Consider the following 24,915-nt stretch of genomic DNA (forward strand, 5'->3'; position numbering starts at 1 on the left):
CTGGTAAATATGCATACAATATTATGACACCAGAAATTCTTTCATTATTTGCCTCCATCACGGGGATTACTTTAATTTTCTTCACATTTACTTGGAATTTCAGGTCTTTTGATGCGTTTTCAATGACCCCAACAAAGATTATTTTCCCATTACTTCCCAAGTTAGCTTTGCAATTCTGGTCACTGTGTCACACTTCTAAATGCAACAAAAAGCATGACAAATGACAACAATTTTTTTTAAAAAAATTATGCCTACAAGTGTTTTGAGATTTCTGGTGTTGTCTCCAGTGAAGAAAAAATTGAAGGACACAAAACAATTCTTATTTGCATTTAATGGTGCTTAAGAAATGAAATTTTGTACACAGATTTTCCTGGTTTTTGCTGCAACTCAAACTGACTAGCTGCCAGATCCTGTCTGCAAAGTTTAACTTCAGTGTGTGTGAAAGTAAAACTTTGTAGTTCTGTCTTTTCTTATGAGACTGTACACTGATGATAAAGGAGGAATTAAATGTAATTTAGAGCATCCAAGTCTTACGGTAACAATACAGAGCAAACAAACATGATTTAGAGTAACAATTTAAATGGCAATACAAAGAGTATGGGATGTATCCATTTTGTCAGATACTCAAATAAACTTCTCTTAATGTCCATGACACCCAGAAGCATGAAAACCAATCTAAAGTAGCTGGAATTCTGTTTAATCACCTCGGTTAAGAGTAGTACTGTTGACCCGTTATAATACAAGTTTGAATTGATGACTTGAGTTCTTAGATGTTATTTCCAAATAAGTAATATGCCAGATAAATACTCCTATTTATCAAATGTTTCACCCTTGCAAGAAAAGAAATTTTATTTTTAAGTGTAATCTGTTTGTAAAAGCTGTATAAAGTGTTAGTCTACAAATGGTTGCTGTCTATTGATACTTCGTTCTGGTTGAATTTTCTTCTTTGGTTTTTTTGGTTTCTTGTTGTTGTTGTTTAAAACAGAAAGAATTCAATTTACTGTTGGCTGTTGTTTACCTCAAAGATGCTGCCCACCCCACTCCCCCCGCTATCTTCTTTGACTGTGCAGTCAAATTTGAGTATGATAAAATAAAAGCATATAGTTTTTCAAGGTAATTAAGTATTTTTTCAAGTTTACTGAAAGTGTCTTGTGAGATAATAGCCTCATTAGAGGAAAACTCTGCTGTGGTACATTCTGTTGGCATGTGGATAATATCTACTGGGTCAGAATACACAATTGAAGCTACCTAGTACTGATGTGTGTTATGTTTGGCTCAGGAAATTTTTATAAAGCACATGGATAGAGCAAGGATAACAAGATTACTGTGTTGATGTGGGTGCTTGACCAAACATACACATCTGTACAGAATTAGGCCTCATCACTACTTCTGGTTACAGTACAAAGTGTTAATTAAGCTTTCACTCTTTCTTTGCTGCTTTTAAAGGATTTTTTGACACAATTGAAAGCAATAGCAAACACACACAAGTCCTGTACCCTAGTCTCTTTTTATTCCCTCTGTACTTTGCTACTAACTTTAGTTTCATGTTTGTTGCTGATTTAAGTGATGAGCACAAACTGGGCTTTGAGTTTGCCCTTTCTCAGCACTCTCCCAGATGAAACAGTTACCTCCCAACACAAATCCTGAACTTGTTTCAGAATATTATTGCTGTGTTCATAAAAGATGTCCTATATGTTCAAGTACCACGTGTGACCTGCTTCATGATCAGAGATAGTGAAGACCAGTCCCTCATGTCTTGTGTCTTTTTGTAACGTCTAAGAATTCCTGTGTTGGGATGCTCTGAGGTATCACAAGTCAACTTTGGTAGGTGTTAAATTAGTATTTAGACTGTGGAGACAGAAACTCTGCTCTGTGGTACTTCCTGAATGACTTTGTATGTACCTAGACAAACGTGAATCACTGTACTGATAGTGATTTTTTTTTTTCCTCCATGGATTTTAGCAAAACAGCCAGAGAGGTAGACTTGAATATCTTCCTACACAGAAGATGTGCAGAGTTGGATAACTTTTAACAATGATTTACCATTGGTATTAAAAATTATTAAATACAGTAAATAAAATTTTTGGTGATTGATTCTGGATCTGTCTAACCTCATACTTTACAAAGACTGTGTTTGTGCAGTCAGAAGTCTTCATTCAATTCCTTTGTGGGCCAGGGGTTTTTTTTAATTGACTTGTATTTGGTTTTGAATATCAATACTATGTATTTGAGTACTGGGTATACACTGAAGATTTGTATTTTGAGTGGCTGAATAAAGATACCAAAAGAAAATCCTCAAGGAGTTAACATCAATGTTCCCCACTGAGGAGGTCTGGGAAATGTCTCTGTACACCTTTTTATTCTGGACTGGAAGATGGCTCTGAAGAAATGTCCCAGATGATAAAAAAATCATTAGGAGATATTTTGGGACAGATCAATACAATTTCTGTCATCAGGTCCGGATGTTATTCATATTCAGAAGGCAAAAAGTTTTACCTGTCTGGTAAAAGAAGCAAGATAGCACCAGACATGGCTTCATCTTAATTTTCAGCCCCAATAACTTCCAATATATTTAGGTATTGCTAACTGCATGGTTTTAGCCTTACTACTACAATATATCCCCACTGTCCATTTTTCCAAGAGCTTGAGTACAGAGTAGCATTGTGATGAGAAACACACGTAAATCTTCAAATATTATGCAGTTCCTATTAATTTTTATATTTATACAGGAAGAATTTTGTCATTGTCAGAGAATACTCCCAGGCAGATTATCCCTATCTTCGTCGTTTGAATAAACAAAAGAGCAATAATATCAGTTTAAGCCAAAATGCAACCTTTGTTGTGTTTAGAAATGATTATAAAGGGATTGTAAAGGAAGAGTCTCTTATGAATAAGTAAATGAAAAAGTAAGCAAACAGAAACTATCAGATGTTTGCAATCAGTTGGGGAAGAATGTTTTAAGGTGTAGCGATTGAATAGAATCATTTCCAATAAGCTTAGAATTTCCAAAGGTGTTGTGAACATCTCCATAGCCCATTGTAATGCAATGTGAGAAAGAGTTTTTCTTAAAGAACAAAGGCAATGTCTTAAAAACCATGTATTTTCTGTAGCTGTCTCTCGAGTGCTGTGATTTCCTGGACTTTCCAATGATATTGTAAATCTAAGTGAAAGAGTTTTTCTCTGGAGGACAGTAGAGAGTTTAATATACAATTGAGAATACAATTGCATTCTCAATTGTATATTAAACAGAGCAGCCTTGGAAATGAACAGCAGATTCACATGTTATTTTCTGTCCAGCACTTTCTACAGGTCTGAATGTATTGCTTTTGCAGGGACAAGAGCTTGTGGTATAAAAATAGGGTATGAAGAGTAAAAATATGGATTTCATTAAGTGTCTTCATTTGCCAGTCTTCAAATTTCTAATACAAAACAGAAATATATTTCTTACAAGCACAATAGGTTTTATCTTTGCTAGAAATTTCAAATAATTTACCATTTGTAGTTGTTGATGAAAAGGCTATAGCAGGGAATTAAGAAAAATTAATCTGTAACTATCAGTGCACAATCTGGGGGTTTTTTTTCAGTTATAATGACATCTTTTGTGCCCTACATGCAAATCTAAGTTAAAACATACATTTTTTTTATATGGCCGTGTAGAGCAACTTCGTGATGTAAAACAGTTCACTTCCCCTGTACAAGCTGATAAAATATTTTATATTTCAAATGAGGAATTATCCCCTTTTATAAAAGCAATAAGATTTCTCTAAGAAGATGATTTGAAATTGTATAACACATGGCATTCTTGTTATCCACAGAGGGATTTTATAATCATAGTAATTTCCTTAAATATGATTGACTTCCTTGGGTAGGCAGATATACAGCAAAATGTTGCTAAGTCTTGGTCTGAGTGAATATGTGGTTTTAATTGGGATGTTTTAACTTCCTATGTCAACTGATTTTTGTCTTGCCTGACTTCATTTTTTTAGTAATAGTAAAGTATTGGAAATCTGGGATAGATCACGTAAGATAACTTATATACTGTAGTCTGTAGCCATCATGTCCTTGTTTGGTATTAGATTTTGTGTATTTGAAATTTTAAAAAATTCTGTAATTTGATGTTTTATTCAAAATTTTGGTCACCAAGTTACTTGCTAATCACCTTCAGAATTCAATGCCAGACTTTTACAGTAATTAGCTATAACGAGGACTGAATGGAAAAGCTTTATCTGCGTACAGTGTAATGTGCACATCGCTTCTGAATAAGGAAATAATTTAGCTGTCACTGAATGAAAGAACTAAAATGCTAGTGAAGAAAAACTACCTGTGGTAGATTATAGCAAAAGTTCTGTAAATTTGACAGCCACCTTCTCTTCATTTCTCTCCTTGAAGTGTCAGATTATGCGTGGATTGCTTTGTAAACCTTTATTACTTGCAAGGAATGACAACTCTAAGGGAAACCTTCCACTTTCACCTGAAGAAAGGCCCTTTGACACCTGGAAGGATCAAATGATCAGAATAAGAGAGGATGCAGTTTTAAGTAATTTTATAATTCTTTGAAACTATCATTTTATAAATTAGGAAAATTCATTAAATCCCCAAGATGTCCCTATGTGTTTATTTTGTCCTTCTTAGTGAGAAAGCCCTTTATAAGGAGATTAAATGCTCATGGTTCTTATTTTTCATAAAGACAGGATTTTTATTAAACCATAAGGAGACAAAGAAGACTGATTCTCCTAGCCTTTCCATAAGATGGTTCTCAGCATTCCTTGCACATTAATATTTTCCTTTCTTCTACCTGAGCTGGTGCTACAGAGCTCATGGTACTTGTTTAAAGACTGGCCCATACAAACACAGGCAGGTAAAGTTCATACCTAGCCTAGTTAGAAACACTTTCTTAAATGCACAATTAAAGAAAAAGAGGGATCTAGGGGAATTAATCAACTCTGGCTTGTGCTTCAGAAAGAGAAACCTCACAGCCAGAAGACTGCAATGATTTCTGTTCTGATATTCATGGCAGTACATTATGTATCTGGTGTACTTGCAGTCCTTCAAGGAAAAAATAAATTGTGTTGAAGAGCAGCTGCTACAGGGGAAAAGTGTATTGGACTGTAGAGGGCAAAATTTATTTCACAATTAGGTTAATTAAAGCAAATTGTTCACTATCACTTTTTTATCCACTACTCAAGGCCTGTGAGATATCGTCTTCTCAAAGGGGTTGGACAATAAAAACTGTACTAGTAAGAACAGATTAGTTACCTGTTACAAGTTTGATGTTTTAAAATGTCTTTGTGGTAATAAACTCTATTGAAAAACACAGAATGACATTCAAAGGACAAAACAGGGTTTTACACACTGAAACTATGAAAGTTCATTTCACAAAGAATAGTAAGTAAGGAAACAAATGATCTTAACACCATTAATGATTCTCAGTCTTTAATTGTTAAGTGAAAACAATGGCTGTACAGACTGCTCTTTTCTCTCTTCTTCTCTGTGGGTTTTTAATTCTGGTGGGAGTAACATGATTTTATTTTTTTTCTTATTTGAATAATATTTTTTGAATTTTTAAAGGAGGAAAATAAATATAATTGAAAGATAGAAAACAAGGTTTTAAAAAAATTACTGTAAATGAGATTCAACAGTACACATATTAGACAAAATATTTTATATAGCATATTATATTAATATTAATAATATGTTCTAATGGCAATATGCTTATATTTACATAATATTAATGATTATGTCATTAATATTTATATAATCTTGTGCTGTCAGGGACTGCCTTTCAGCTCTACTTTAAAATGTGCAAAGCTGTTAATTGTGACCATGTCATGGTTATTATGCTAATGTGCATTGCAGGGTATGCAACAGTTAACTAGGCCATAGAAGTTTCATCACTGGTTTCCACAAATCACACTGCAGGGATCCAGCTCTTTTCAGCTGATGACACTAGTTTACAATTCAAATTGAAATATGCTAGATAACACAAAAATTTCAACAAAGCAAGATTGGGCAAGATTAAATACAATGTGATGGAAGGGCTGAAAGTAATTATAAAATTTTCACCTAATCATGAGAGTTTGATTTTTCCCTGTATTTCTGTTTTTTTTTTTTTTTTGAAAGCTTTTCTGTATAGATTCCAAAGGTTTCTCATTTTTTTCTCTGAACGACAGGATTGCCTAAACAGTCTTTCATCTTTCAGGAAGATACTCCAACAGCATCTCTTTGCTGTTGGTTAATCATTGGTCTGCTTCTGTGTTCACAAGGACAAAATGTGTATGCCTGAATGCACTAAAGTGTGAAACCTTGGTGTACTTCTGATGTTCATACTATAATAATACCCACTTAGCCCAAAACAACACACACAAAAAATGAGCGTAATATTCCATGAAGATACCATATGCTGATTGTAAAAGTAGTTTTCACTTGCCTTTGCTGACAGGTTGTTTAATTTCAGTTTTCAGTTTGTATACAATGGCACAAGAATTTAAAGATATTGAAATGGTCTTTTCACTGTACTGTTTTTGTTTAGCACTATCATCTTTTTCATGCCCACACCCTTTGTGAATTTTCTTGCATGTGAATGAATATACTTTATGTAAAGTGGTGTCATGGTTTAGGGATGATGGGTGTCCTCCAATTCAGTATTCCTATTAAAACCATGCCGCCATTTGCTCCCCCTTCCCTCCAACTGGAAGCACAAAAGGCAAGGATCATGGGATGAGATAAGAACTGTTTGCTGGAAACAGCAATAAGATAAGAAAAGGAACAGTAAAAGCAACAACATTAACAAGAGAAAATATAGCACAAAGAAATTACTTGCATGGAAAGCCTGCAACAATAAAAAAATACCAATCAGTTCTTCCCAAACATGTGTTTTTCCACTGAAAGGAATGCACTTTTCCTCAGAAGCCAGTCCCTTCTCCCCCACCCCTGGCAATGACCTGCTGGGGTATAGAAAAACATCAGGGTCCTGGACACACCACTTCAATAATATCTCCTTCCAGCTGCTGCAAAAAATTAACCTTGTGCTGGCCAAAACCAGAACAAGAGGAAAGAGTAGATGTACTGATGACTGTTTGTGAAGAAGAACGTGCATAGTACAAGCACCAGTGGTGCAAATTTCATGATGAAACCTCGCCAGTTCTTCTGAACTCCAGTTTGAAAAGAGTTTATTGAATGTTAAGCTTTTTGCTGAAAATATAAATGCTAATAATTACATAACGGTTAATGGAATGACCACTGGTTATGAGTATTTACCAGCTAAGTAGTTCTGAATTTAAATTATTTTCTAATTGCATGTTCTTATCAGTTGCTTTATGACAACATGACAAAGTACTTGAGTAACACAGTCCAGAGCTATATGTAAAGGGGAGTTTTATTTAAATGAAAATAACAGCCATTTTTGAACAAAAACAATGAAAATATGTTTTTACATTTGGAATATACTGAGATTACTTATTTTAATTGAATTTTTTCAATACTGTCTTCAGTATTTCCTACAGATAAGTCATTTCTGAAAATAGTAAAAATATCATGCTTTTATTCCGGCTTGCTTTCCTAAGCAGGCTAAAGGATAAGTTTTCAAATTACTTTTTAAAAACATAGGTGTCTTAAGTGAATATTTCAGAGCTGTCAGAAGAGGTTTTGAACTTGGTGCCCAAACTAACCTCAGTCCAACAGTAACATTTGTGATAGACAGTTTTTCAACGTCTTTCATAATTAATATTAATATAAAAATCTCCTGAACTTCAGAATCACTCAAATGACTGAGAACAGTTTCTAAGTTTTATATCAAAGAAGGTGCATTATAGCCAGGGAAATGTTCTGTCATTATTATATATTTTTAGGGGACACTTAAAAGTGTGAAGAGCATACAGGTCTTTCATGGGCATCTTATATGTATTATTGCAGGCATGAATTTCATGCCTTACATGCAACACATACGATGTCTGAACACATGGGAAATCTCATGAGGTCAAAAATCTGCAGTGTTACTGGTTGTTTACAAGTTTGACCTATCATTAAAAATCTGTGAAAAATCTTTTGGCAGCTAATTAGCATTCAGTATCTGGTTTAAATCAGCGAATAGCCAAGAAGTAATTGGATTTTAATGGAACCCTGTAAAATAGATGTTGACAATTAGAAAATACTTCTAAATAACAAACTATCGTGATAGAACTCAGTCCCATGAATTATGGCCAAATCTACAAAAATCCATAGGGAATGTGCTGATTGTGTTGGTCACTGAATAGAAACACCAAGAAATTCCACTTCCAATTAAGTAGTTTATTTGTAGTAGCTTTTTTATTGTGGTACTGCTGATCTGATGCAAATAAGACATTTTCATGGCCCATTTGAAAGATGTAAGAATTTTCATTCTGAAACTCAATTGCCATTTTATCTGCACTATGGCTTGCCAGTATTTCTTACTCTTACTCAGTGTGTGCTGCTTCCTTGTAAAATAGTTAACAGAGAAAAGATAATATTTACCAAAGTCGTGCATTCTGCAGGTTTCTTGCTTCTCCCTGCACAACTAACTTGTGTACATCCGGTGTCTAAGTCACCACTTCCTTCTTGCTGCCTGTTTAGAATGCTCCTACACGACCAGTTTCATGGTTATTCCACTTACAAATCAAATTTCTCATCATAGAACTAAATACCTGTTGTTCTATGAATCTATCTTGGATCTTGGCTGACTTCACAACACAACTATCAGGTCTGCCTATCTAAGGCTTTCCTTTCAGCCCACTTTTCTAAAACATCCCAGACTTACAAAAAGATTTCTTTCTGACTTCTCCAGACAGGTCGGAGATTATTTTCCTATGTGCATTTAGCTCGTGAACATACAAGTTAGTAATATGGAAAGTTGATTCTCCCAAAATAAACAGTCCAACAGGATCAGTTCTGAAAGAATTTCCACTGTAATTATGTAATAGTAGGACACTAAATCTCTTAAAAATCATGAAAAATTATGTAAGGGAGAAAAACTTAATCCTTCTCAAAGCCTTCAGTTGTCTAGGCAAGCACTGCCTATTTACTATGACCAAAGCAATTTTTGGCAGTATTAATAATGCTCAGAAACAACAGAACTGTTTTCTGTCAGGATAAACTAATCCATGCAGGGAACAATGCTGTGCTGGGAGATGTCCCCTGTGGAATTTCTGAAGGGCTGAAAACAATCACAAAACTCATAGGCTTTTTGCTGAAATACATAATGGATTTTGACCTCACCTCATTAAACAGCAGTACATAATACATTATGTATAAAACACTAAACTCACTAAGTAAACATTTTACAAAAGAGTAAAAATGGAACAGAGAAGAACAGGAATCAGAAAAATCCTATCTTGTTGTGAAATTACATGCTTTGGAAATCATTCTGGTAGAAATGTCTACAACATATAGGCATACACATATGAGAAAGTCATCACAGGCTCTCTTTCTTTCTCTTTTGAAGGAGAGAAGTTAAGCAGTCCATTCAATATCTAAAATTCACATCTAACAGGAGTCAGATAACTAATTCCCAGCAGGGAGACCTATCTCCATTGACCATAAAGGGAGTCCAGGTTGACTGGCTCAGATATTCAGGGCTAAATTGTTCATATCTAACGTTGTGAGATGAATTCCAAGCTCAGAGACCACTGTAATGATGCTGCATAAGACCGTGAAAATGTTACAGTTAATTAACTCTTCTGCAAATCGTCTCTACTGCAAAATTTACCTTGCAGGCGTAGGAACAGCAGCACAAGGAACAGGCAAAGCAGTCTGCCTAGTGAAGGGGGCGTAGAAGAGATGCAAACAAATTCACGTGTGAATGCTCACCACACAGAAACCAGCAGCACCCCAGCCACTCACCCACGCCCAGCAGGACCAGGAGGGATCCCTTCTCCCCTTTCCTTCTTCCCCACCACCCCCTGCACATGGCAGGAAGCTGTGCAGGATAACCTCAGAGTCCTAGCCATGCCTATCCTGCCTACTGCAAATGTTAACCATGTCCCAGCCAGAACAAGGACATAGGTGTACTCCTCATGGGCAAGAACTGCACAGCTTATTTCTCAAAGTTTGTCTCTGGTTGTTACCAGATAAGAGTTACTGCATCCTGTTCTGTAAGTTATGTGTTGAGAAGAAATTTGTGTGGAAGTAAGGGTGAAGGTTTGTCTAATCATCTTATGAAACCCGTTGTATGTATAAATGTCCCAATATCTTATGGCAGCACATGGTAACAGAGATTTCAGATAAGGGGCAACCTCTGTATGATTTACTATACAATAATTAGGTAGAAAACAGAAAAGACATAGTATTAACTTACATTTAAACAGCATTCTATAATGAGTACTATGTGCTTGAGTAATATACAGAACTAAAATACACAATCTGATATTTTTAAACATAGTTCATCTGTTAAATATTAAGAAACATCTTGTAAATCTTGTAAATGTTTTGCACTAAGATTAAGCCAATTTATTTCAGAACCTATAATTCCTCAGTAATAAATTGCTATACTGTTTTCAGCAATGAAAATATTTATATACACAGTGTATGAGCAACTGACACTGATAGCAGAAAAAAAAATATTTTACCATAATGTCTGTAAGCAAAATTACATTATGAACTGCCAGTTATTTGGTCTCATTTTCGAATATAAATAAACAAGAAATTAATTTCTTTTGGTGGAAGTGCAGAAATAAGATGACTGCTGCATATATGCTAGGGGCTAATGCATAGGCTTCTGTTCAATTGTAAACTTATATGGCATTCTCTGTCTTGCTAGGAAGCTAAAGGAACAAAAGATGACATCTTTCTAAAGACAAGGGTTAGAACTGAGAGCCACAAGCATGTTACAGACACAGGGTGGCTCTGCAGGAAACTTAACAGAGGCAGGGGTGTCTTTTGATCATGTTTTGAAAGCTATGTGAGCAGAGCATGGTGATCTCATTGATGGGAGGAAATTCAAAATTGAGAGTAGACCTTGTGTGAAACCTTTCTGAAGGCACTCTCATTTGTGAGCATTATGTTATAGGAAAGTGGAGCAGTTTTTGGATGTAAGATGCCTGTGGACATATCTGGCTCATGGGAAGGGCTTGACTTTGCAATACCTATTTTGTTTCTGACATCCATGATAGGGTTAGAGCTTTTTTGCTTTTTTTGCTCAGTGTAAATGAGACACATATCGCCTACTGTTGTTCTTGATAAGCAGCTTCAGCTGCTGAGTTTTCATTCTTTTGGCCAAAATTGTAAGCTTTAATGAATGGTTCAAATTGTTGCTGGTCTCTGTGCTGTAAATGTGGAAGTTAGTGAATATTCTCATCTTTTAAGGAAATGCAACCTTGTAAGATTCCTTTAAATTCAAACAATGCTTCTTTAAGAACTATAGTATAAAGTGAAACAATGCTTCTTTAAGAGCTATAGTATAAAGTCAAGTTGTTTAAACCCTGTAGGCAGTGTTTTTGATGTTGATATATCTTTAAATATGAGTATCTGATTAATTGAGAAATCATTATTTCCTGTACATCATAAAGAATAATTTAATTTCTTTACATACATACTCTGAAGCCTAATATGTATTGGCATTCCAACTGATACATACTTGTGAGCTGTAGATTATGATATGATGCCATGAAATATTTTATGATGGGAGAATTAGAATATTATGACAAATGGGAGGAAAGTTTTGCCATTCTTTATAGGATGAAATAAATTTAAGACTCCTGAAAATAGCAGTTAATGCAGTTCATATATTAAAACATCACGTTGAGTGTATCAAAAACTAAGATGTAAGTTGAAAAGAGCAGAATAAAAATGCTTTCCAGGTAAAACTTCATAAAGTTTCTAGTTCCTAGCTATTACAATTATATCTTTATATTTTCCTTGGAGTTTTATATAAATATTGTCACTTAAATTAAGCAACTAAGCAGTTCCCTTTCTTTTTTTTTTTCTTTACATAGCAGATGGTACGTGAACAGTACATGACAACGACACCAGGCACAAGCCTAGAGAGGCCGAAGAATGAATATGTCTACAAAATTGGAATTTACGGCTGGAGAAAGCGTTGTCTCTACCTGTTTGTTCTCCTCCTGCTTATCATCCTAGTTGTGAATTTTTCTTTGACAATTTGGATTCTTAAAGTGATGTGGTTTTCCCCAGTAAGTGTCCTCTTTAATTTTCCATTCCTGACTGCTCTTCCCTGCCTCACCCTTCACTTATTTTGTATGTAAACCAGCTTCTCTGTAGGTAATGGATAGTTCTTTTTTCTTTCTTCTCAATTGTGATTTGTACTTTGGCTGAAAGTATGTTAGAAAAATCTATCTTTATACTTCCCCATATATAATTTCTGTATTAGTAATAATTTTTGAAATACTGAGGTTGTTGATGCTTTAGATTGCAGTGAATTCTAACCATTCTATGAGAATGTATTTTGCTTTTGTCTCATAATCTCTGTTTAGTTGATAGTTTATAAATGTGTTTGCTGTAATTTTATCTCATACAGAATTCCTTAGTTAAAATATTGCTGACAGCGGCTGTGGTTTTTTAGCTTATTTCTCCTATTTATCAGCATCTAAAATTTAACAATTTATTTGCCCAATTAATTACAGCTTGGAGGCAATTATCAGTACTTCATGCTTGAGGCCCAGCAGCTACATAATTCAGAAATAAATTTAATAACTTTCCACTGTCATATATATATTTTAATATTTATAATGGAATTTTGCATGTAGTAGATTAAAGGGTATGTTTCAGAAGTCTGCAAGATACGACTTTAGTCAGGATGTAATAAAATGCATCAGTGAATATTGAAGCTAAGCTAATTTGCTCCTAACATGCAGTTGTGATACACAGATGATTTGAATAGACTTGTTACGAGAAAAACCATAATAATAAATTTCTGCAGCTCTGCCCTGGCTACTGAAGAAAGTTTCTGTTATCTATTGTTACTGAACCTCTGTCACTAAGGGAAGACTGCTTTATCTTAACATAAATATTTCTATGCTCACTAAAAAGAAAGTATTTTAGTTTTCAGTACTACTTACTAATACGGTTTTTAGTACTTGGATTCCTGTGAAGGGTCTTCCCCTACATGAATTCTTTACAGCACTGTTACTGCCATACAGATTAGAGTGCAAAACATCTTAGATCACAGATAATTTTTCTCTTACGCAGCTCACATGGAAGATATGCTTTTAGTGCCTGCCTGTCATAAATCACAGAGAACATCAAAAACTTTTGTTTTCTGTGTGGCTCAGGGTTCTATTTTTACAGAGTTTTAAAAAATATTTTTTGTTGATTTGGTTTCTACATATTAGCTTGGGTATTTCTTCTCTGATACCAGTGAGGATTTAAAAAAAATAGAAAGTCTACTTATAGGAATGCCCATCTCCTTGTAGTTCCTGTGTGGAAGATACCAAATGCCTTGATCTGCTGAGGGACAGTGTCCTTATGCTTTTGCAGCAAGAGCAGTGGAGTAACAGCTCTAGCAGTGCAGGTTTACATCCTTCCACAGAGTGAAAGGGCTGTGAATGCCACAATTACAAGGAATTTCCTAATTCTGTGTTAAAGAATCTGTATGCCTGATGTGCCCAATTGGATAGTGACTTAACTGTAATGCCTTCATTAATTCGGGATAATTTTAGGGAAATACTGAAATTCAGATAAATATCAACTGTAAATAAATTCGTGCAAAGTGCACAGGTATGTCACAATCCTCAGCAAAAGTGAATGTGATGTTGTTAAGAAGAGAGAACTTCTTTTACTGGGTGTTGTATTAATAGACTGCATCTCTCAAGACAAGAAGTAACTCTGAGGATACCAGAAATCTCACCCAGAGAATCACAGAGAAGCACTGCTAGCCACTGAGTCTAACAAGGATGTTTAGTGCACGTTCAAAGTCTGGAAGCATATAATTGAAGCATCACAGTTCTTTCCTGTGTCAAAGGAAACACCAATTATGAAGAATTAGTGTAATAGTTATAAGAAATTACCAATACTATCATAAAACCCTTTTCATGATGGAATTAAGTATTTATTTCTCCAAGTGTTTTGTTGCTGTTTGAAAAGAGAAATATCAGTATAGTGTCAGAATTAGATTTTTATGATTCGTGAGTTCCAAGCTTGACAAGTATTTGCTGTTTAGGAAATGAGTTGATTGATGTATATCACACTTACCCAATTAAGAATTCCCATGACTGGGAAGAGTTTAAAAATAATTGCAAAATATTATCCTATATGCAGTCATCAGTTATTTAGCAAATATTAATCTGTCAACTGTGATAACACTTACATTTATTAAATGTATTCTAGGTATACTGTGTAGTATACCTAGAATACATTTAGAGATTATAGGACTATGTTTAATATTCATAGTAGATATTGTATTTATTCAAGAAACAATTTGTATTGTCACTAAGGCTGATAAACGTAATTAGAAAAAATGTTGCCAACATTTTAAAATATATTTTTATAGTAGAGTCTTGAAGAGAGTGTATGCTGAAGGAAAAATTCAAGCATAATATGACTGCAGTATATAATTTTATAAGGAAAACAGATTTTCAATAATAGAGGTATTGGTGCTTTAGCAATTGATTGATGTGATTCTATAGCACAGCCCTTTCACAAGCCCACTCAGAGCTGACAAACTGATTATTTAGACATCAAAGTTTCTTTAGTTGTATAAAAAGCTTTTTCTATAAAGCATCCTTGACTCTTTCATTAAGTAATAACTTGCAGTATACAAAAATCACATGCTATGTCTATTCAGAGATCCAGATTAAGATAATAATGAAATTATGAACAGAGCTTGAAGCATTGAATTAATCCACGCACACATGTCCTGCCTTAACCCCCATAAAACCAGACAGTGTGATAAATACCAGCAAAGAAGCTAAGCTGATAAAGGAGAACATGAACCAGACAGAGATATGCTGCAAGATGAATAGAGTTTGATCTCCTTTTACAAATTTGGAATGATGAAAGGCAGAAACTTTTCTAAGCTCTATTGTTTGAGAAGCCTTTGGCATAAAATGTAGATGACTAAATGGAACAGAATTTCATTGTTTCATTTCATTTCAGTTCATTGCATTTCATAAAAGCTAGACTAAAAGAGAACAACCTGAACAGAGAATATATCCCTTTTCTCATGCTGCCCAATTAAAAAACATATGGGCATCTCCAAATTGTGCACATTAATTCAAAGGTATCCGCTGTGCCTCATTCTTTTTTTTTCCTTTTCTCTCTTGCAGTTCAGAGGGATAGTGTCTCAAGGTTTTTTGTGGGAATAAGCAAAGAAACCTGTGAATTCATTATATTCGGCTGTTTCAGAGAAGACATTCAAATAATTATGCCTTGAGTTTGGTGAATATGGTGAAATAGAGTAATTTAAAAAATACTATTATTTTTGCATGAAAATCAGTTTAAAAAAGGGTTGAGTTTTTTCCCCTGGACAATGTATCACATTTCTCATGTAATGGAAATTTCAGATTCTGTTTTTAACATAATGAGGCTTTCTGAACACTAAAAGGGACTACTAGTTTTAAGAGTTTAGAAAATGAAGAACCTTAAGGGGTTTAAGGCTGCAAGGATGTCAGAAGTCCTGTGGACAATTCTGAAGGATCCATTAGGTCTGAAAGAGAGGACCTTCCATGTCTCTGATATCTGCTGTAAGACAAGTGCGGCAGGATGGAACCAGTGAAGATTTCTAGAGGGTGTCAGCAACAGCTTCTGAAGAGGACAATTAAAGGTGGCACACAGCTGGATCTGCTACTCACAGGATCCCATGGGAGCCAGATCTGAAGGGTAAAGTTACCCAGAAAAGCTTGATCAAGTTTAAGGACTGTATCCTCCAAATGTAGGATGGATCAGTCCTGATAGTTAGATAAATTTCCTGGCTTAGCTGGGCAGTTTACTTGTGATGGAGCTTCAGTGAAAAAGTAGTATAGAAGAGTTGGAAGTAGATAAAGGCTACAAAGAAGAAATTTCTAAACAATGTGTGGGCCAGGAAATGTGTCAGGCTTTCTGTGTCAGAAATGCCAAAGCTCAGCTTCAGTTAAGAATGACAAAGGGCAAATGGCAACAGAGTCTCTTGCAGAGTCACCCTCTACAGTGTTTGAAAGATATTGGAGACTGGGGAGATCCTGGGTGGCTGGAGGAATGCAAGTGTTGCGCTGGTCTTTAGAAAAAGGGGACCATGGGTTTACCAAAAGTGAATGATGCCTGACCAATCTGATTGCCATTTTATGATAAAATGTCCGGGATTGCCATTTTATGATAAAATGTCCGGAATTATAGATGATGGGAGGACACAAAATATTATTTACCTTGACTTCAGCAAGGCTTCTGACTTTTTCCCACAATATTCCTTACCCTAGTTAGGGTATTACAGCCATGAGGAGTGGACAAACAGATACGTATAAAAAGTAAACTGCCTGGGTAGTTGGGTTCTGAAGGTAGGTGCTGATGTGTTGTGGTCTGTATGGAGGGCAGCAATAAGCATTGTAATTGTCTTGTCCTGGCTCTTCTCCTTTGCAAAACCTTAATCAATGACTTGGAGGAGATGACAGAATGCTTGCTCACTGAATTAGCAGGTTATATCAGTGTGGGGGTACCATTCAAAACTTCCAAGGCTTAGGCTGGAGGTCACACTAGCTCCAGGCCAGGATTGTCATGCTAGGTCATGTGTGTTAAAAATGCGCCTGATCAGGTGATTACCATTCCTAATGCTCTAGCAAATCTTTTTTAGATACCCCTCATTAATTCAGTTATTGCATTATTTAGGTTTAGCCACATTATCATAACACCAGGAACAGCTGTATGCCAAAGATTATTTCTGAATTTTTTTGGCCTCTGATGGAGACACCCATGTTTTCCATGGATTTTAGTGGATACTCCAGCTATCGTGGTCTCCTGGAATAAGAAAGGAAATTGCATTGTATTTCATTTTGATAAGGACAGATAGTAATGCAACTACAGTGTTTACCACGATAACTAGTTGCCTTTCTTCAGTGTGGAGGTTTTTTTTAACTCTGACAAAAATTTTAAGCACAGTGTAAGAGAAGTAGACAGGTCTTTATAGCTTTAGATGCACTGCTAATCAAACATAGTTCAAATCTGTGCTCAATCTCAAGTTCTCCTGCCATCCATATCAAACCTTACTTGGGTTTAAGTCTAACAAGAAGAGTCAAGTCCTAATACTAAGCCTTAGAATAACTCCCAGGTCACCTTATCATGACAGGGAGTGACTTGGTCTGTGGAGGGCCAAGTCAATCAGTGTCCAATGTCCAGTCCAACAATGCATATCCTAAGCATGGTACTTCCTAAGAACAGGATAAATGTTTGGCCTGCCCTTGTACCTGCACGTCATCTGGACATAGAGACAAAGGAAATGAGAACTGTGAGGGTTTCTGCACATTTCAGATAGATTGCAGGCTTTTACTTTCTCCGTTACGCACTTAAATTTCTGGCACTGGAATAAATAGGGAAATTGCCACAGTTGCACAAAAACATACAGGGTTTTCTAGATAATGGCAGGTGTCTTCTTCTTTTGGCCTGCTTTTAATTAGGGAGTACTCTATCCGTGTAGCCATTCACAGAAACTTTTATCACAGACATAGCACCCTTCTAAATTTCTGGGGTTCCCATTAAAAATGAATATAGGCAAATCATTAAAAATTCTTTTTTTCCCCCTTATTTTTAAAAGTTTTCTGTAAGGCAATAGTAATTTTTTGATAGTTCATTTAATAAGACATGTTGAAAAGCAAGCTATATATAATCTTACTATATATATATATATATATATATATATATATATATATATATATCTTAGTTGGTGGATAATGGTACTGCTCTAAATCTATAAATAGGATATGTACTTTGAAATAAAAAGTGTTTTTTTAATAAAATACTTCTGTGAACAACTATTCAAGCACTTGATAAACTCAGGCACTGAAGATTGAGGGAATTACTTAAGGAAATATAGAAATATGAAACTAGGAATATAATGAATTAAGAAAGCAAAATTTTAACTGAAAATCAGTTAACACTTTCTGACAGTGGGACTTAATAGACTGTGTAATAGCATACCTTATTAAACTGGAGATGCTCAACCATTTGGAGCACCAAAAACCAGAGCAGACAGCAATGAAAAGGTACAGTAAAGAACACTTAGACCAAGAGATCTCCTTCACCATAGACATACATTAGAGTACTTGTACAGCCTTCCCATGCATTTTGTGATTAACAGTGGGTCCTCCATGGAATTACTTGTCATTTTGAGAATGTTGCATTACCTAAATACTTAAATAAAATAAATTATGAAATATTTCATAAATTTTCATCCAAATTTTCAAGTCAGAATATGAACATGCCATAGTTTCTATTCTGAATAATCCTAAACAGCTGTATTTTGCAACCTTTCTAAATATTTTATGCAGAGAGTAATAATTGAGTAGAAAGATACTGAGATACTTACCGCAGAAAGCTGTTGCCAAAGAACGACTTTTCAGTAGTGATAGATATTTTCATTTAAATATATTTTCTTAAAGCATTTGATTATTCTGAATTATATTATGAATCAAATCATGTGTATTTAAAAGGGTGTTGAGGAACACTTAAGTGTACATTTGGAATAATTTATAATATTAATAAAGAGGTATAAAAATCTGAGTACAGTGAGATTAAAGTGTACATGCAAGTTTAAGACTGGATTAAGAAAACCATTTTGAGAGCCCTTGTAAACCAAAGGAAGATATTTATTTCCATTTCTTCAGCTAAGTTGCATAATTACAAATGTTAATATAATAAAATTAACTACCCAACTTATAAAAACCTAATTCCTGAATAAAGACATGTAACAGTGGGAGTAGAAGTCTATTTCTTCATAGTCAGTTTTTCTAACAAAGCAGATGTAATGCCAGATGTAATAGCATTTTTTAATATCTTTGCGGTACAGAACCAAAGACAGAATATGGTCCTTGCTGAACAAGGAAATGAAGCTAAAACTGAATCTGTTTTGAGAATATATTCTTTCCTCTTGAGTAATACCTGTTTTAATTAATACTTTAAGTAAGGAAATCTGTTATTCTGTATATCAGGACAAAGATAAAAGAGGACCTGAAAATATCTTGAAAATATACATCTTAAGTGTGAATCCTATTTTATGAAAGAAATGTTATAAAAATAAGCAAACATCAGTGGTTTGATAATTTGCATAATTCATAGCTGTTTTCTTACAAATCTGTTGAATTCAAAGTGGTCATCTACTTTTCTAAATCTCGAAATATTATCTACCCACTTTTCACTCTTGTCCACAAATGCTGTTTTGGTTTGTATCCAGCCCTAAGCCAGGTGAGACTAACTTCTATACCAGGAGTGCTTGCTGTTACCAAGGGCTCTGATTTGACCAAAGTCTTTGACTGAAATTACTCCACTGTCATCTAAGCAGATGAGTCAGATAACCTCTGTCTGAGCCCAGCAAATAGAGTCCTTGCAACTGAAAATGAGATGAGGCATCAGAAATGTTATTATACCAAGCACGTACTTAGCTCCAAAATTGATATTGTAAGTCAAACAGAGAGTTTCATCAGATTCATTACCAATCCTGTTTTGCTGATTGCTCTTTAACAATCTCTAACCACAGTCCTATTATCTCAATGAAACAGTACACTCTTGTTTGCAAAGCAAGTTCTCTAAATAGTAATTGCTACAAGAAGTGCTGCAGTGCAAGCTGGATCCATAAAGCCATTAATTTAACTAGCTTTGGGCCACAACAAGTGGTGTCTTGGTCTGAACTTGGCAAGGTCTTTCCCTGATCTGGCCTGGAAGGAGGATGTAAGGATCCTACAAGAAAGAAAAGGATTTAACTGAGTGGAAATGCTGTATCCTTTCTGCTCTGAAGTTAATGTCATTACTGGTTTCATTCAGCCACTACAGTGTGTGTGGACTTACTTTTAATATATGGAAAAGTTGAATATTCAGGAAGCAGAGACTGCAAATCAAACATGTTTTTAACTCCTGAGATGGAAGCTACTTGATTTGAATTGAATATGTGTTCAAACTTATGTTGAAATCAACTTTGAGAATTTTTTTGGTTTAACTATGCTAGCATATGGGTCAGCCTCTTTCCAGTATTTGATCTCTCCCCAAAAGGAGAAAATACACATCTTCCCTTGCAGCTATTAGCTGGTACACAGAGCAGAAGTTCAATTTCATTTACTCAGAGGAGCCTGAGGACTGCATTTGAGTGTAATGCTGAGAAGGTACAGAAACAATGATGATGTGATGTGATATGGTGTGACATATGATACTGAGAGTGGCTGACCAAATTCAGTGAGCCAGTGTGTATCAGTGAGCCAGTTTCAGTGTTGGTAGGAAAATAAAAACTGTTATTCATCAAATTTAGGTGACTAGAAATACTCGTTTTTAAACTGAATGAATGTTCCCCGTGCCTCATGCTCATTTCTAATGGCCGCATGCCTACAGCAGCAGACCTACATTGTCATAATCCTGGGAGATAAATCCCAGATAAATCACCTGATGCTCTTTTGCTTCCATATGCCATAGGCAGCATGAGACTCAGCTACCTGAGAGCAACTCACTGTGAGTGCAAGAGCCCTAGAGCTGCATCTGCTTGTTTTCCACTCCTAATAGTCTGGAGTCTGTTTAGAGTCTAAGAAAATAAGACATCCAAGGTGGTCCTCCCATCAAGATGTTCCACAACACGATGCATCTTACCTAGAATTCTGCAGTGGTGGCTACTCATTTCAGCTGGTTTTGGAGTATCTATATAGATAATTCACTGAAAAGCTAGACGTCAAATGTCTTTTAGACCAGGACTTCTCAATCAAGTAGTCTTGATGAGCTTTTATGAGGATTCAGAGACTGAATGTTTGTGGTAGAAGGCTTTGTCTCTTTTTCTCCAAGCACATACCTGCTTGGGAGCATTTTCAAAGCATGAAAAATGTTTCTACTATAGTTGAAGGCATCCTGTTGCTGCAGTTAGAATAAGTCAAGCAGTTCTGAAATGAATACTGGTCACACCTGTGTGAACACTAATGCTAAGTTGCATCTTTGGTACACAAGAGTTTGGCAGCTGCCAGCAGTTTCCACGCTAGTCAGCTCCTTGCAGCAGTAAAACCTGATTGCTGTCTGCAAGATGCCATTTCATCCTTCCCTGCTGTACAGCTGCGTCCTGCCTCGCTGAGGGCTTTCAGTAATTACAAAATGTGAGTCTCAGCTATATCTGTATGTACAACATTGTGTTACAGCTCAGGGCCAGCAAACTCAAGCAGTCACAGTCACCAGCATCAGGATAACCAGAATTCAGACTTGCCATGCATTTCTTGTCTTTATGGAGCACTTTTTTTACCCCCCACCCTAAGCAATAGCTTGTTGTGCAACTGCATCAAAGTCCACATCTAACTAATAGATATTGGGTCCCTTTCCTCAAATCAGTAGAAATATATTCAAATATTCAAATATTCAGTTATTTGAATAGGAACAGAATCAAATCCTTGAAACAGAAAGCATCACATTTGTTCACTACTGAGGAAGCCGCAATACTCAGTAAAAAGCAATTTGTAATATAAGAAGCAGAGTGGTTGTTGAGAGAACATTATGTGTAAATATTATGCCTTGCCTTTTCATGGAGCTTAGCATTGGATCTCAGTGCATTGGGGTGGTTGTTTATTCTAAATCCCTCTATTTTATATTCTATGTAACTTCAATTTGCCAGTTATAAAAGGGACATAATAGAATTCTCCTATCTCGCTGTACTGCATAACTCAGTACTTTTACAATCTTAAGGTGCTCAAATATTGTAGTACTAAGAACATAATAATTGTTTGCAGTCACAAAGGTAATAGAAATGAGGATCATTATATAAAATCCACAGTTTTATTGTTTGCATGCATGCTACAGAGTTTATGTTAGTCCTCACAGATAGTCAGTTATGCACATAACCCAAATCTAAATTTCCTGGGTTTGCACTTCCCAAGTGGTCAATGAGAATGGATAATGAGGCTGTTAGGCAAATATATGAGAATGTGAGCTTTGTGTCAATGCTTAAATTAAATATCTGATATAAGAAAATACGGCATACTGGAGAACATACTTATACAAAGTAATCCTGAGGGATATGACTGGGTTTACTGAAAAAATAAGAACTTCTAGGTAAGTTGAAAGTGCTGAATTTTGTCATGTGGCATACTATTTTTGTCAGAGACATTTCTTTGTCTATATAGCATTTGCACAATAATCATTGCTGGGAAACCTGAATCCATTAGAAAGAACGTGCTAAGTAAATTGCATCATTTTTGTCCACATAATTTTTTTATTCTTTTTCTACTAAAAATTTCTTCCTGCCAAAGGCAGCACAGAGATTGCCACCTAGGAGTTTAGTTTTCTCCAGTCTGCTTCAGAGCAAGAATTAATCACTAGTTCTTCCTCTGCCTTCTTAAATTTCAGATTTGTCAATGTCATTTTTTTGTACTTATTCTGAAATATGTTACTTATTTCGTTCTTTTTATTTTATTCCATAAAAATATAAAAACTCCATTTAAACCTGATAGCTAACATAAACTACTTTCACCTGATGGGAAAAGGTATGAGCTCAGAGGAAATCATCAGACCCTAAATTTGGTTAATAAAAGAGGAGATACTTGTTAATGGTATTTCTTTAGAATATCCTGATATTTTACATCAGATTTTTCAAGTGTTTTCCTTAAAACCTAAGTGTCTTTATAATGTTTGAGTATTGCAACTTAGAAGAAACTGTCCATAGTCTTTGCTAGAGAAACATATTTTTAAATCAGTCAGTGCTGGCTAGGAATTGTCATTATAAAAGCTCATCATAGGTATTTTAGTTTTGCCTTATGGGATGTATCACTATATACTGGGTACTTTTTAAAAGCTTGGCAGTGGTGTAGAGTTTGGAAACTGAATCTGTTTTCACTGAGAAAAGTCAGTACATTAAATATTTCAAAACAGTAAAGTATTTAACCCTGAAAAACAGATTCCATAAATAGCTTTTCTAAAAGCCTCTTTCCTGAAGCAAATCTTGCTGAGGAAGAATTGTGGTTGTACTCTCCAGTGGAGTGAATGAACATTTCTTACCCTATGGAATTTAAGCAAAACTTGTTTCTCTCTTTGTCTCCTTTCAGGTCTGCTAAAAAATAGCTATGATTTTTTATTGAAGGCTGGTTTGAGATGTTACTTAGCATTTCATATATACATATACAATCTGATTAGTCAGAACATATATTTGAAAGCAATTACCGTCTCTTCAATTATAGCTTTTCTCAGTGGCAAGCATAATTCATTCAATGAACAATTTATTGATGTGTAATTAGTGGCCTCTTATCTCTCTGCTTACATCAAGAACTACCTGAAAACTGTTTAGAGTGAAAATAATTTTTTAGGTTTATTGTTTTTTTCTTTAGCTCTTCCATCTGTTCCTTGTAGTTTGCAGCAGTTGTCTTGAAATATTTTTATGTGATCTAGCTGGAAGGCTGGTGGTTTTTTTTGGTTTCTTGGGTTTTTTTTGGCAAGTTTTGTGTCACTCTTTATGTCAGGGAAATGGGCAAATCCTTTACAAATTAGCTAAATGCCTGTGAAATACCATGCAGCTGAAGCCTGCAAACCCTCAGATGTACCTACTGAAGTAATTCCTCACTCATTTTTCACATTATCAATTCTATGATAATGATGAAAGGAAGTAAAAAGAAAGAACGGAGATATCAGCTGGAAAAATAATTGGGCTGAAAGCAGGAGGGACTGAGGAAGAAAGGATGAAAAAATGACAAGCAGGTGATACAGAACAAGGTATATGGTAATGAGATATAGAGCCTTGACCTACAATTGAAGGAGAAAAAACTAAGCTAATGAATTAAAACTTAATTAAAAAGAAGTTATTGATTAATATGAAAGCAAATAAAAATCCCTCTTTGTCTGTTCTGTAGGCTTATATTATTGATAGAATGAACCCTGAGATGTTAATATAAGTTTTTTTATGTGAGTACTCATTTGTAAAAGTTTATTGTTCATTACATTTTTAGAAGGCAAGTACAAAAGCTGTTTCAGCACAGCCAATACAAATGCACTTTTCAAAAATTTAATGACTATAAAACTGTATTTCCACTCCACACCCTCCTCCCACCATAAAAAAACCCAAAAAACAACAAACCAAGTTTAATAACTTCATGAAACCTGCAATTTCTCACAGAAAATTACTCCTTGGAAAAAATAAGGTATTCTCAAATTTTTAAATGCATTACTATTTGTATATTTATCAGTAGACTTCAGGCAGGCAGTTCTGAAAATGTTTAATTCATGAAAAGAACACAAAATAGATACAGCAACAATAGTAAATTGTGCATAATTCTCACATCTTCTCCTCAGACTGGAATGGGACACCTGCGTGTTACAAAAGAAGGCCTTCGACTGGAAGGGGAATCTGAATTCTTATTCCCTCTTTATGCCAAAGAAATCCATTCGAGAGTGGTAAGTGAGTAATCTTGCAAAAATGCTAAATAAAATGAATGCACTTCTGAATAATTGAACTTTCCATGATTTCTGTCCTGTAAGAAAAAAAAAAACAAACATATATATATATGTATGTTCATGTATATCTGTATATACACATATTTCTGCACGCTTTGCAAGGTCGGTGTTATGATGCTTTGCCAGAATTAACATTTATCTCTTAGGCATGTGATAAGCAGCTCAAACAGGAATTATAATTGTTATTGTATGTAAGTAATGCTAAAACTTGAGGAGTGTATGAAAAGGTTTTCATTATTTTTACTGAGATTATTTTTTAATACAGACTTCCCTAGGAAGCTGCTTGTTCTGTTTATTCATCCACTACAGAATAGTTTCAATATCTCTAAAATTAGTGGATCCCAATGGAAAAGTTACGATTTCTCTAAAATA

The 24,915-nt window shown here is 35.0% G+C and overlaps 1 protein-coding gene across 4 annotated transcripts in view; it reads left to right on the plus strand.

The window, feature by feature from the left end:
* The window catches only part of SGCG (sarcoglycan gamma), a 106,042-nt gene that overhangs the window by 39,829 nt on the left and 41,298 nt on the right, over positions 1-24,915 (plus strand). For 2 of the 4 annotated variants that reach the window (XM_063149035.1, XM_063149034.1), the window contains 2 exons: positions 11,946-12,143; positions 24,382-24,483. In XM_063149035.1, coding sequence (XP_063005105.1) covers positions 11,949-12,143; positions 24,382-24,483 — 297 coding nt within the window. In that variant the 5' untranslated portion in view covers positions 11,946-11,948. The remainder of the gene's footprint in view (positions 1-11,945; positions 12,144-24,381; positions 24,484-24,915) is intronic. The other 2 variants (XM_063149036.1, XM_063149037.1) reach the window with 1 other exon arrangement.

This window comes from Melospiza melodia, chromosome 2 (assembly GCF_035770615.1).
Source record: "Melospiza melodia melodia isolate bMelMel2 chromosome 2, bMelMel2.pri, whole genome shotgun sequence".
Classification (NCBI taxonomy): Eukaryota; Metazoa; Chordata; class Aves; order Passeriformes; family Passerellidae; genus Melospiza; species Melospiza melodia.